Source organism: Apus apus, chromosome 13 (genome assembly GCF_020740795.1).
Source record: "Apus apus isolate bApuApu2 chromosome 13, bApuApu2.pri.cur, whole genome shotgun sequence".
In the NCBI taxonomy this organism is placed as follows: Eukaryota; Metazoa; Chordata; class Aves; order Apodiformes; family Apodidae; genus Apus; species Apus apus.
In genome coordinates this window covers 15,983,898-15,997,628 of record NC_067294.1, presented here as the reverse complement: position 1 = coordinate 15,997,628, position 13,731 = coordinate 15,983,898, and the positions used below count along the sequence as shown (strand labels likewise).

Sequence of the window (13,731 nt, the reverse complement as noted above, 5' to 3'; positions counted from 1 at the left end):
TACAATTGAAAAAAAGCTGATCATTCACCTTTGTTTTACTAGTTCTAGTGAATGTGGTAAGAGAAACTTTACCCCATCTCAGGGTGCACACAGAGTCCTTGCACTAAGAATTTCTTGTCTCTCCGTGTACTGTGGCAGGGGGAGGAAGGTGTGTTAACCCTTTCATGTCTAAGAAACATTTCTGAAACCATTTTTATGAAGGTCAGAACCATCCAACACACTGCTTTGTAAGCAATACAGAAATCCCTTGCAGAAGGAAAAAAACAAACAAACGTGCTTACTAGATTCATTTCCTGAGTCAGTTCTGAGAGAATCATTACTCCTATTATATAATGGTCCACAGTGCCCTACAGAGAAAAACAGATAGGATTGCTCAAACACCACAGCTTGTATTTAGTATTTTCCAACATTTCTTAGAATCAAGACTGTATTTAGCATTTTCCAACATCTCTAGAATCAAGAGGAATTTTTATGCTGAGATATCAGAAGGCTTTCATGTCAAATTCTGTCATTAATTAAATCAACATTAATAGCACTAGACCTTGCAACTCCCTAATTAGCGCTGGAAAAAAAAACCCACCTCATTATAAATGTTAAGAATTGCATGATAACAAAACCCATCTGAAAACAGACCCTAACCCAGAAACTCATTTTTTATACATTTCTCAAAGGTCTGTTCAGCATTCCAGAACTGCTAAGGCAAGCTGCATGACATTCAAACCATGACAAAAAATATTAAGCTGTGCATGGATGAAGAAGATTACAGGGCATTCTCAGAAAACAAACAAACAACAGTTTTTAAATGCTACCTATTAAAAAAACCCCCACTAATTCTCTTCCCTCTACAGTAGTACACAATGCATTGAACTGAATGATATATTCCATCTCTAAGAACTTGTGTCTACAAACTAGGGCAGCAGGTGTCAAGTATTTGTATCTGTGAGTCATCAGTATATAAGGACCTTGGAATGTTTTAAAATTCAGATTCAGAGCAGAATTTGCATGTAATTAGTAAGATTTAGCTGTCTGTACTGAGCTGCTACAAAAAACTTTTACACAAAAATTAAATCTGTTTTGTTAAGAACAATTAAAACCACCTGCAATTAGACTTTGTGTTGAGTCAGGGAGATCTCTTTATCTACTTGCCCAGCTGCAGTTGGCACCCTCAGCTACTTAGGTGTCCAAAAAGCAATGTCATCCTTGTCAAAATTTCCCTGGTATTTGTCACAACCACACTCATTTTCACAACTCTGAAGATCACCCAAAGTTCTACTAATGAAGAATCTGGCTGCTTACTAGGGGGACTAAGTTTTCTCTGTCATCTAGTTTGGATTATCATTTGCACCAAAGCAAATCAAAAGGGAAGATTTCAGAGAACTCTCAAGCAAAACTTGCTGCCCTGTTTGCATCCAGGAAGGTTAAACATCTTACACTGTAATTTGAACACAACTTTCTTTTACATTTCAAACTTTTACAATAGTCTGGATAAATGGTCCTTAGATCACACAAACCTGCAAGGACAGAAAATGCACCTTGCTCTTTTTCACACAGGTGTGAAAACCTGAGTGGTGAATGATGAAGGAGTTGGGAAAAGAACTGCAGACTTAGCTGCTAATCCCTTTTGCTGTATTCAATCACACTTAAATTCACACTGGATGAACTTTAATCTGGAATGCTAATGTACATGTATTTAAAAATACCACATGCTAATTTTTAACATATATCAGTATTGTTTAGGGATTATTTTTCCAATGTTTATCTAAAATTTAATTCACTAGTAGATCTATAGCTTAATTTTCTTTTCTACAGGAATTCTTAATTTAACTAAAGAAATCTCTTAAGATGATGAATTTTGTATTTAAATCTCTATTTTTAATGAGCTGCACACTGAAGAATCACACTGCAATCATTTTAATAATAAATGCAAAATCCAATTACAGTACATTCATAAAAATAACAGCAAAATGGTTGAGAAGTATACTTGAGTTTGTTTTTAATAAACAGAATATTGCAACTTATCCTTTATTAGACATTCCCAACGTAACTCAGAAAAGTACATTAGCTTGAACAGTATTATTAACAAAGTAAGACTGAAAAACAAATGAGAAACTCATTGGCAAGAAACATATACTATTAACTCACTATTTTCTTGTTGAGTTGCCAGGATCACCAACACATACACACATAATGGATCATTTTGGAAGTAAATCTCGAAATAGCTTAACTATTCTGATTGTTTTTTATCAAAATTAGTACTAGGCTGTAAATATATATCCAAACATTCAGAAAGATTAGTCTGTTTTAACTTCTAAAGCAGATTAGCCATCTGCCAGGAAACTTCTTAAAAACCTTTTTATACATGTTAAATGCATGAAATAACCAAGTCTGGCTAATGAGCCATGACACCCAACAGCTTCCTCCAAAGTTACTTCACAGAAGATGCTGTGTATCCTGCCACTGTGTCTGACAGATTTGACACATACATTTGCATAGGGAGCAGTGTATAGTGATTGCACTCTAATATCAGGAAAAATTATTTCCAGTTTTCAAATACTAGGTACCAAGGATACCTCTCTATCCTGGAATGCACATTGTTTGCAACAGTGGGGAAACAGGAGACAGAGTGGAAGGAAATGTAAAACAAGAATATTCCTTCCAACCACTTATTGGAGTGGGAAGATGAGTGAACTTTCCATGCAAACTTCCCCATATTCCTACCTAAAATGCATCATTTTTGTGATGTTAGATTTAAATATATAAGCTAAAATAGGTAAAGTTGTAAAAACACTCTAAATTTATTATCTGTCTCCCTCTATTGTACATCACAGTGCTAGGAGGGCCAGAATGTCTTTTTAATTTTTCTCCTTCACTCCTCTTTACATGCATGGAGAGAGAACATACATGTTCTAAGTACCCATGCACACACATACGAATCAACAATTTCTTATGAAGTAAAAAAGTAATGGGGCAAACAAGGACCACAACCCCATAACAAATATATACAGTGTCTTGCAATTTCATATACCACAGCTTTGTCTTTACACAAGCTCCACCAAGTATCTAGTGACTTCTGCTGAAAACAGAAGTACAGGTGAAGTCCCACTGCTTATACAGAAAAGCACCAACATAAGATCATAACAGTGACCACTCCAACAAATAGTTTATAAAGGCATCTTTTTGATCCACCCTCCATAACAGGCACTTAAAAAAATGCATTTGAACTACTTTTAGAACTGAGCAATTTGACACAAATGTAGCAGTCATCATTACAAGAATAACATGCTTTAGAACAGTGTTCCTAGGCAGGGAACTGGAGCTAACACTATCAGCAGCGTATCTCTGCATCAGTCAAAAATTAAGGCATTAAATAGAATCTGTTGACAACAGGAACCGATGTTTTACAACCACACTACAAAACAAAGAGCACTTTGGAAAAAGAAAACCAACCAAAACTCGTGACAGCACTATGAGACCTGTGAGACACCAAACCCCACAGACTTGCACAGTGACAGCCTCTCCCTGGTTCTTCACTGCAGGGCCACCTTCTGTTTTATGCCATGCTCTTCCCACACTTTTTCCACTCAAGTGTATAAAAACTAACTGACATGACATGCCAACCACCAAAAATGAAGAGATCCAAACAGAAAAAAAAATGGCAGAAGTGAACGATTGTTTCCTACCTGCAAAAATTTTTTTACATCAGCAATAATGTCTCTGAAGATGAGATGATCTTTCAGTACCTCAAACCATCCTAATTTTGTCATTTTAGCAATGACTTGAACAAGAGCTTGGATGACAAAAGGAGCCAGTTTGGGTTGAGATGCTACATAGTTCAGAATGTAATTTCCTGTAAAGGAGGATTTTAAAATCAGCAACACAAGTCTTTTTGTAAAGAAAATTAATTAAATTGTTCTAATAAAAAATTAAGGCATGGATTGCTTTAAAAAAAGCTATATTCCTATGGTTGGTACAATAACTCTAAGTTCAGTTAAATCACTGAATACAGCTAAACATTTAGTACCACAAAGCACATGACATACATGATCATTATTCTAGGAAACATAACATCAGTTTGTGACCTCAGAGAACAATGGCAGGTAAACAGTAATTTTTTATTACAGTCCCATATAATGGGCACTGATCATATCACTATGTAACAGCAGCTCTCAGTCAACTCAAGACACACAGTTTTTTTTCAGACAAGAGTCCCTGCTGAATGTTCTCCATTCAATCTAGAACATCCCATGTTCCAGATGCACACTGTAATGCACATTGCAGCTGCAGAAACTCCTCCCTAACTAAAGGGAAGTTAGTCTGTTCCAAAAGCTGTTGAAGTATATAAAATTAGAGCTGATTACAGTTAATTTCTACCTAAAAGAACATAGAAATCTTTTATCAGAAGAAGCAGATCTCAGCCATACATTTCAGAGTACTACTATCCACAGAACTGATACAATATAGCAATTACTTTAACACAGAACCCAAACATTTTGTAGGGCCTTAATCCTCCAAGTAAGATGCTGCCCTGGCATGAGTTTTACAAATGTCAAGAGCTGATCATGAGCTCTTATGTGTAAATCACTGGCAGGTGTACTAGCAGTGTCTGCAAGTTTCATTCTTTACAAACACTAACTCTTTAGTGTCTTGTGGGATAAATACAAAGACTAGCTTGAAAAATCTGTATTTTTAAAAAATAAAAAGTAATCGAAGCTAACATTTATTTATTCAAATTGTGAAACTCAGAAATGCTGTTTGTGAGCTAATTGCAGAGAAATTATGAAAGAGCTCATGATCACCTTTATGTTCGCTCCCTCATGACTACCTTATAACAGGCTTGGTAAATGGAGAGAACTAGAGAAAAAACAGATATCCACATCAAGGTTTCATTTCTAACATGAAGTTTCAGATCCAACCAATGGAATCAAACTTGAACCACCGAGGTTACTTACGAATGTCAATCCTTTGCTCAATAGGTAATGGGGATGCTCTGCTTACAAGCTTAGACAGGCACGTTGCTGCTAGGAGCTGAGCATAGGAGGTCTACAAACACACAACAAAAGATATTACTCAAAAATAGGCTAATTAAAGGCAGGAAAAAGTCAAAACCCTATCAATAATCAAGAAAGCAGACTGGTTATCAGGTTTTGGTTAGGTTTGTTAAGTGCACCAAAAAATTCTAAAATTCACATTTTAGCAATATCTTTGCTTCACTACAAACAAACATAAATTAAAGAACACTGATAAAATAGTGGTGACCTAAAACTGTCATCCCCTTTGATGGAAACCATTTATCTAAAAGCAATGTAATTATTCAGTGCAGTTCTTTAGTTTTGAAACCTGTTTTTAAATCACTTGATAATTCAGAAGCACGAGATGATTACATGGGTCCAGCCCTGGATTAAAGATATTTTCAGATGTGTTTCCTCTTTTTTTTTTTTTTCCCCTCTCATTTTGAGTGATTTGAAAAACAAAGCCAGAATTATAGTGGACTTAGCTTGGAATATCAAATCAGAGTCAACTCCCCTATCACTTTATCTAGAGTTAGCCATGAAATTAACCACCAAAAATGAGGAATAAGAAAATAGTTTAAACTAACAGACTAAGATAATAGACTAAGACTAACTAATACATAAGCAGTTTAAGGATTTTTTAAAAATACATTGCCCTTTTCATTGTAGCTAGTAGCTAGAAACAAGAAGGTGACATTCCAGCACTGGGTTACACCACACTGTGTCCTGACACTGCTGCATGGATGATACAATCCCTGATTACAATCCTTCTGAAAGTACTGAGAGCTAAGACGCCTTCCCTCTCTGTTCCTCATGTCTCTAACACAATGTATTGTCACTTCTACCAAGACCACCTCCAAACGGCAAAAATTCTAGGATCATTTATAAAATAGAGGGAAAAGCATTTTGCCTTTATTGTACTGACATGGTAATGGCCTTCCACGAGCATGGTGACATGTCTGGTGGCAGACACTTACCGTTCCTTGTTCTAGCAGAAGCTGGCACTGGTTAAGGCATTCTGGGCTCTCAATGAGCTCCAAGAGCACCTTCTCAGCTTGCACTCGTTGGGCTAGATCAGTTCCTTCATACAGGTGGTTACATAGTACTTCTAGTTCTGCCAGAGTCTGCTGGGAAAGAACACAATTGAAACTTACATGAAGAGTTCTAAACCATGTAAGATTTCTTCAAGTGTTTATAAACCTAGATACTCTGTCAGTAACATGAACTGCTACCTATGTTAAGCTTTCCAGCTGAGCCACATTTAAATTACCAAAACACAGGCTTTCTGTGGCCAGAAGACAAACATAACTCTGCAAATTAAGTTGCCTTTTCTTATTCTCTCAACTAGTATTGTTCAGTATGATTCAATCCATCTGTTTTTCTGAGTTTTCAGATGGGAAGCCCATAGCTTTTCCAAAGAGATGAAAAGATGGAGAACAGTGACCAATTTGAGCTATGCTACTTGCACAACTTCTGGCAAATTTCATTTAAAAAGTTGTAATTCTTAATTAAATTACTACACCTGGAAAAAATTAGCATTGTGTATACCTATTGATGCAAATGTCAGTAAAAGATGGGGCAAGTCAGAAGCTACAGTAGCAAAAGAGCTACAATTCCTCTCCACTTAGAAGATGAAAAAGTTCACTTCCCAGAGGTTACAGAACTCTTATCAAGAATCAGCTGCATCATTAGAAGGAACCCAGTAAATATTTCATGACTTGAGTGTGGCCTAGAAAGAATGGTAAAAGGGAACACACAGTATCTGACCAGCCTCTTTTATAAGTTTGAGTCAAAATCCCATTCACCAGTGCTTCCAAAAAGATGTTTTGTACTTGAAATAAAAGACTTGGTTCAGCATAATCAAGCATCACTTTTACCATAGTTCAAATGCCTTTTAAAAAATCCAAGGCAGTAACAGTGTATCTGGCAGCCAAAGCACATTTGGTTTTGTCAAAGTGTATCATTTCCTAGTGACATGCTTCTTATTATTAAAAATAAAATCAAATCCTGGTCTTTTCCCCACGTTTGCTGCTGCTGCTGTGCATGTGGTGTTCCTGGCTTTGATCAGCTTTTTCTGAATTTCAATAATAATGACAGCTTAAGAGTCCCCAGTTTTCAGTCAAAAAGTAGCCATGTGCTTGTTCCTTGGGAGAAGTATTAAGAAATAGCAGGTTTGCTTCTGAAATGAACAGAGCAAACACCTTAAAGACTGAGCTAAACAGAGACATCCTTTGTTTTTGTTTTCTCTCCTTGCTCCTGTTCAGAGAGAGTGGAGCAAAACCAAGGAACAGGTAACAATACCAGTAACAAAATTTAAAATTAAGCAAGATCCTTGACAACTAAAGTGAAAATTAAGCCTCATAAAATGCAAGTGTACATGTTAAGGAAAATATAAAACAACGCAAAAAATACTTAATTGGGGAAAAACAGGAATCAGGACATCTAGCAAAGACAGCCTTCAGAGGTAAGTTACAATGCATCTTTCCATAACGGAACAATTTCTATACAGTCTCAGAAGCACAAACCAAAGTACCATGTCACAATCAGCAAAAATAAAAGACCCTCCTTTATTTTATCTGAAATTTGACTTTTAAGTCTGGGCAAACTTGGCAACAAGTTTGAGAAAGTCCAGAACAGAACTGGGCTATCAGCCCAGTCACGGAGGTCTAAATAACCTGTACAACTAACTGGTATTGAAATAGCAAACCTCTAAAGGACAATTAGGAAAATCAACAGAAATCTTTAAAGCAAGCTTAATAAGAACTGGATAGTTATTTTCCACAAAAAAATGGTTTAATGGATATTGAGAGGGACAGCACTTTGCAATGCTTTATCTGTACACCTTTGGTCTCAGGAGAATGCCATGACAAAGTTTCTCATTAGGAGGCTTGAGGTATGACCAGAAATTGTTCTGAATTCTAAAGAACTTGTTAGACATTCTCTGGGTTGTATTTTCCGTGTAATACTGAGGAAATGTTCTGATTTTCCTTGGTTCAGATAGGGAAGCAAAAAAACCCAAACAGCCTAAAATCAGCAAATACAATCTGGTGTATGAGGGCAACTCAGCTGAGCAACAGAGACATTATTCAAGCTTGTTAATAAAACAATACTTAGAGAAACCAACCAGAAGTCGTAAACTAGCTCTGTATATGATATATACTTTCTTTAAGAAAACAGAAGACTGTCACAATCCCTTTTTTGTTGTGAGACAACACATGTGAAACTGACCTCCTTTACAAACACTCATCACTAGCTGAAAAGTGATTCCTAAGCAAACAATAGTGTCAGTGAAGAGGATCCAGCAGTTAGATGCTGGCTGCTGTAAGTGTCAGGAGTAGAAACAAACCAATGTAAGAACTGGCATTTTCAATCATAAAGAACTGTAACTTTTTCCAAGAAACAGCTTCACATTCTAACGAAAAAGGTTGGATGCTGTTTGGTGTGGGGGTTTTTTCCTGCTTGCTGCACTTTCAAAACATTCAAGAACAGGGTAAATAAAGTTCTCCAGATGCTTCTGGTGCCACCTCTGCAGGTTACAGAAGTCCCTGGCAGCTCTGCTACCAGCCTGAGCAAGAGCCAAGGGCCAGAAACGCTGGGGGCCCGGCTCTGCAGCAACCCACCAGGCAGGCAGCCAAGGAGCCAAGCAAACTGGCAGGGAACCAGGTAGGTTCCCGATTAAAGTTCTGCTGACACTAACAAACTCCCCACAGACGTTTTGATTTTAATCAGCATTTTCTGGCTGCAAACATTCTGTTAAGGAAAGTTCCACCAGCTCTACGCCGAGAGCGAGAGGGCAGGCGTGACGGCTGGAGAAGTCTAAATAAAAGGGAGGAAAAAAAAAATAAAGGAAAAAGCCACAGTGGATAACAAAGGATACTTCAGCAGTCCTTTTATGTAGCATGCCAGGTGCCTGATTATTTAAATAAATGCCAAAAACGGCCGCTGTAGCACTGTCAAAGCCTGCTGCCGCCAACCCAGGGAAGCCGGATGATGAACAAGCACCTCAGCGAGGCTCTTCTGGGGCTCCCTTCGCGCCGCCTCCCCCGCAGCTCCAGGCTCCCCCAGAGCCGCCCCGCAGCGGGGCTGCCCCGCACGGCAGGACGGAGCCGGGGGGGGCAGCCGGTGCGGGCGCGGAGCAGCCGGCAGCTCCGTGTGCTGCCCGAGCCGACATCGCGGGAGGGCGGTGGGAAGCGTGACAGCCCCCGCGCTGCGAGCGCCGCCGGCACCGCACACCGGGGACACCGCGGCTCCGGCTTCCCCGGCGCGTCAGCCTTCCAGCCCGACACCGACCCCGCAGCGCGACACTGACCCCGCACACCGACCCCGCAGCCCGACCCCGCAGCCCCGCAACGACCCGCAGCCCCGCAACGACCCGCAGCCGGACCCCGACCCGCAGCCCGACCCCGCAGCCCTACCCCGACCCCGCAGCCCGACAGCTGCCCACCCCGCTCGCCTCCACGCAGCTCCGGGCACCTTCTGCCACGCCAACCTCCGCGCCCCACGGCTCCTCCGCTTAGCCCCGCATCACCCCGAGGGCTTCCCCCCATCTCCCCACCCTCCCCCCGCCCCGCCCCGCGCCCCCGGCCCCGCACACCGACCTGCCCGCGCAGCGCCATCTTCCCCAGCGGCGGCGGCGGGAGCGGCGCGGGGGCGCGCCCGGGGGGTGGGGTCAGCGCCGCGCGGGGCCGCGCGCGGGGCGGCCGTTGGGCGCGCGGGGCGGCCGTTGGGGGCCCCAGGCGCCATCTTGCCCGTGCGGCCCTTCCCCGGGCCGGGCCGGCAGCCGAGCGGGAGCGGTCCCGGCGGAACCTCTTGTTCGGTGGTCACCGCAGGCAGAGCCGCCGCCCGTCCCTCCGTGTTTTGCTTCGCACGGCGCGGGTCGAGGTAGTTTGCCCCGAATTTTCGTCTCCGCTCGCCAAGGTGGCAGCGAAAGGAAGGCTCTTCTGTTACTGGACGTGGGAGCTTCGGGTCACACGGTCCGTCAGCGGCTGTTGGAATAGTCCCGTTTTGCAGGCAGCAGTTCGCACGTGGCGTGGGGGAAATTGAAAGTGTCGTCAGTTTCACAGAATCGCAGAACCACCAAGGTTGGAAAAGACTTTCAAGATCATCAAGTCCAACCATCGGCCCTACAACCCCCAACCACTAAACCATCTCCCAAAACACCATGTCCACCCGTTCCCTGAACACCTCCATGGATGGTCCCTCCGCCACCTCCCTGGGCAGCCTGTTCCAAACAACCAGGTAAAAAAGAGAAACAAAGAGAAGCTCCTCCATTTCTAAGTGAATAGTCAATGGGCCGAGGCCGTGTGATGCTGCTCTGCTGCTTCTTGAAAGATCCAAACCAAAGCCTGTGGTGCTGAGGCAGTTTGCAGGCCAGGGTAGCCGCAGGGAGCTGCTTTCTGCCTTGGGAAGTGCTGGATGTTGCTGAGAGTGGAGAAAACCAAGAACACCATTACCGACCCAGGAAGCCCGACAGATCGTGCTCAGGTGGTCACAGCTGTGTCTGAAGGGACAAATTGCTCATCTATCACAGAAAGGGGGGAATCCCCCTCTACAGGAGCCTATAAAGGATCAAAGACATTAAATTTAGATAATAGAGTTGTCTCAGTTTTCCAGTTGGATTAGATGAGTCCCAAAAGAAGCATCTCTTGTGTTCTGTGTCCTGCTAAAGGGGAGCAGTGGTACTAGACAGCATGGAGCTGAACAGAACCCATGGTAAATTTCAGCAATGTGTGTTAATTTAGGCTTCACAAGACAGTGGCATGGGGAGGAAGGAGGATTAAGTAACAAATAAAGTGTGATAAATGGGAGACAGTGAGGACTGCTGCTGTAGCCATCTAACAGCATTTATGAATATTGCAGCCAAAAAGCTTGATATTTTTGTTGGGCACGCTGCTGTTTGATGTTTTAACACAGTAGGAAGAATTTTGCCTTGACCTCCCCTGCTCTGAACACCGTGATGACTTTGCGGACACATGATGTCCATGTCATGTTTGTTCTCGTTAACGTGATCCAGGGCCTGAGCAGTTTGTGTAAAATTATTCACGTTTCTCTGCTGCTCCATCACCCATGTTGGAAAAATTCCTCTGTGAAGCCTGGTAGCCCCAAAGAAAAGGTCTAAGCTGGTACAATTCCTCTGGAAATGGACGCTTCTTTGGACCTGGAATGAAAAAATGAGTATATGGTATATTCCTAACTGGATTCATCTTCTAGCATTGGGGTGGATAAACAGTTAAGATAATCTAATTGGGGCAGGAAGAATAATTTGTGTATCACAGTTGAATGAAGACAACATCACTAAACCTTATGCTTGTGTATAAAATACTTTTTTTATTAGAGAGTGATTCAAATTCAAAATGGGAAGTGGTTATAAATGGATATTCTTCTTCTCTTGCCCTCACTACTGACTCTAGTGGCTGGCACTTCTCAAAGTCAAATGGGTAGTTCTTGAAAAGCTGGCTTGGATTACCCCATTTCCCTAATGACTGCCTCAGTCCTAGCATATCCTTAACCCAATTTTTCATCCTTTACTCTGTGGAAAAAAAAAAAAGAAAGGAAGGAACATTTTATCTACAGTGATAGTCTATCGGGCCATGGTTATAAAGCAAAGGAGAAATTACAAAACATACCAGGAGCAGAATGAAAGGACTAGAGATACACGCAGAAGAAAGGGAATGGAAAGAATTTAAAAGAAGAGCAGAGGGACAGATCAGAACAGGAATTCCTAGGACTGCAGAATAGGGAATGCAATGGTGACTCAGGTGTGAGAAAAATCAGCCATAGATTTTAACGTGAACATTTTCAGAGACTTTCTGATGCTGTAGAGCTCCAAAGTGAAGAGCCAGAAGCAGCTTGCCAGTGCTGGCAAAGGTAAGAGAACTCTTGCACATCCTTCAAAGACCTTGACCCTATGAGCAGTGTCAGTTCTAGTAATGACTGAGTCCCGCTCCAGGAGATGGAGCATTGCCTGGGCTGTGCCACTAAGCTATGCAAGGACATGCAGAAACGAGGTTAATAAGTTAGATAGTTTGAGAGCTGAGCGTAATCTATGGCCAGCATATGTAACTAAGTGTGAGCAGGAGTTTGTGGCAGAGCAGGCAGTTTGCAGCAGTGAACCAATTTCCAGCTTGTCTGGAGTGAGTGTATTTCTCCTTATTCAGATACACCCATTACCCCCTAGCCTGGGTCTTTTTTTCTGTGTTGGTGGGTGAGCACTGACAGAAGTTTAGAGCACAAAGCTTGCACCATGAGGTAGGCAGGGAGCACTTGCTCAGCTGTGTGCTCAGCTGCACAGTGCAACCATATGACTCTTTGTACCTTATTTAATCATCAGTTGAATCGTTTTAATCTCCCAAGACACAGGCAGTTGCATTTCTATATCCACTTTATGTTAACTATAGCCTGATTATCCAAAGGGGGAAAAAACTAGTCTAGCTAAAGAATTAATGGATTCCTAGACTAATACCTGACAAAACTCCTGAGATTTAACAAGGCGAGTAAGAATGTTAGATTGTGGAAGTACCCCAGACTATGTAAGAGCCCTAGCCCAAAGGGCAAAGCTGCATTAAGGAGTGTAATTTAATTAGGAACTTCTATACAATTCCCTTTATCTTTTCATGGGAGGGAGAATTGACACAGTGGAGGTGCTTGTGTGGCAGGCATCGACAGGAGGAAGTTGTGCCACGGTGTTCAGACTTGCTTCCACAGTGGATAACAACAAAATTCTTACTCTGGTCAGAGGAAGCTGAATTAAAGAAGGGTTTCAGGTCTGCCTCACAAGGTACAGTCCTGAGAACACCCTGCAGTATTAATACACGGTTTCCAGCTCACGTGTCTCTCATTTTCTGCTAGGTGGAATAGAACCAACTTCCTGAATTTGCTGTTACTTTGGATTATGTGAATAGATCTGTTGCTACAGGCAATGCATTCACAATTAGACCCATTCATTTGCCATGCTGCTTAGAGAGGGCTGAATCTTTTCCATGTTTTGTTTTGTTTGTTTGTTTGGGGATTTTTTAGTTTAAGTTACTTGATTAAAGCACATAAGCAAAACCAGTCATTTCTGTCTTCCCAAAAAAAGAACTAGCAAACTTACAGGTTATCAGTGTTCCTGGTTTTGTTTGTTTGTTTGTTTTTTGTTGTTTTTTTTTCATCACATTGGGATTTCTCCCAAAATGCAGTTTTCTTACCAAAAGGAATGGCTGATAATTTACAACAAATAATTAAAAATTTAACAAATGCATACAGAGACAAATGCAATATATTTAATTTAGAACGCTTTGTTCTGGGAAGCTTAGCTTGTTTTAAAATAGATACAGTCCATCAGGCCAAATGCTCACACACTGGTATTTGATATGGTTCTGATACACATTTTTGCATTAAAACATTTTCTTTATGTTTTTCATTTTACATTAATAACAGCAGAAGGCCCTGACAATTTCCAATGTATTTCTACGGCTAATGATTTCAAGATTATTTTTGTTGCCACGTACTAGTCTATGGCAGTATATATTGCCACAATTTAGTGAGTGGTTTAGTCATTAATTTGCAATGCAGATCACAATCCATCTTGAGTTTATTTCTGCAGATTAAATAGTGATCTATACCAGACAATTTTATGTTGAAATTAACATCTAGTGGATAAGCAAAAAAAGTTATTAAACATATCACTGAGAAGACCAGAAAGAGCCCATCACAACACAATCAGTACTTAAATATGAAGCCA

The 13,731-nt window shown here is 41.3% G+C and overlaps 1 protein-coding gene across 11 annotated transcripts in view; it reads right to left on the bottom strand.

The window, feature by feature from the left end:
- The window catches only part of RANBP17 (RAN binding protein 17), a 143,780-nt gene extending 134,137 nt beyond the window's left edge, over positions 1 to 9,643 (bottom strand). For 9 of the 11 annotated variants that reach the window (XR_007890769.1, XM_051630973.1, XM_051630979.1 and 6 more), the window contains exons 1-5: positions 9,608 to 9,625; positions 5,987 to 6,136; positions 4,950 to 5,040; positions 3,681 to 3,847; positions 282 to 347 (exon numbers count right to left, since the gene is read on the bottom strand). Coding sequence is in view for 10 of the 11 variants with exons in the window: in XM_051630973.1 (XP_051486933.1) it covers positions 282 to 347; positions 3,681 to 3,847; positions 4,950 to 5,040; positions 5,987 to 6,136; positions 9,608 to 9,625 (492 nt within the window). In the remaining variant the exon portion in view is untranslated. Of the gene's footprint in view, positions 1 to 281; positions 348 to 3,680; positions 3,848 to 4,949; positions 5,041 to 5,986; positions 6,137 to 9,607 lie in introns of all 11 variants that reach the window. The other 2 variants (XM_051630974.1, XM_051630976.1) reach the window with 2 other exon arrangements.
- Between the last annotated feature and the right edge of the window lie 4,088 nt (positions 9,644 to 13,731).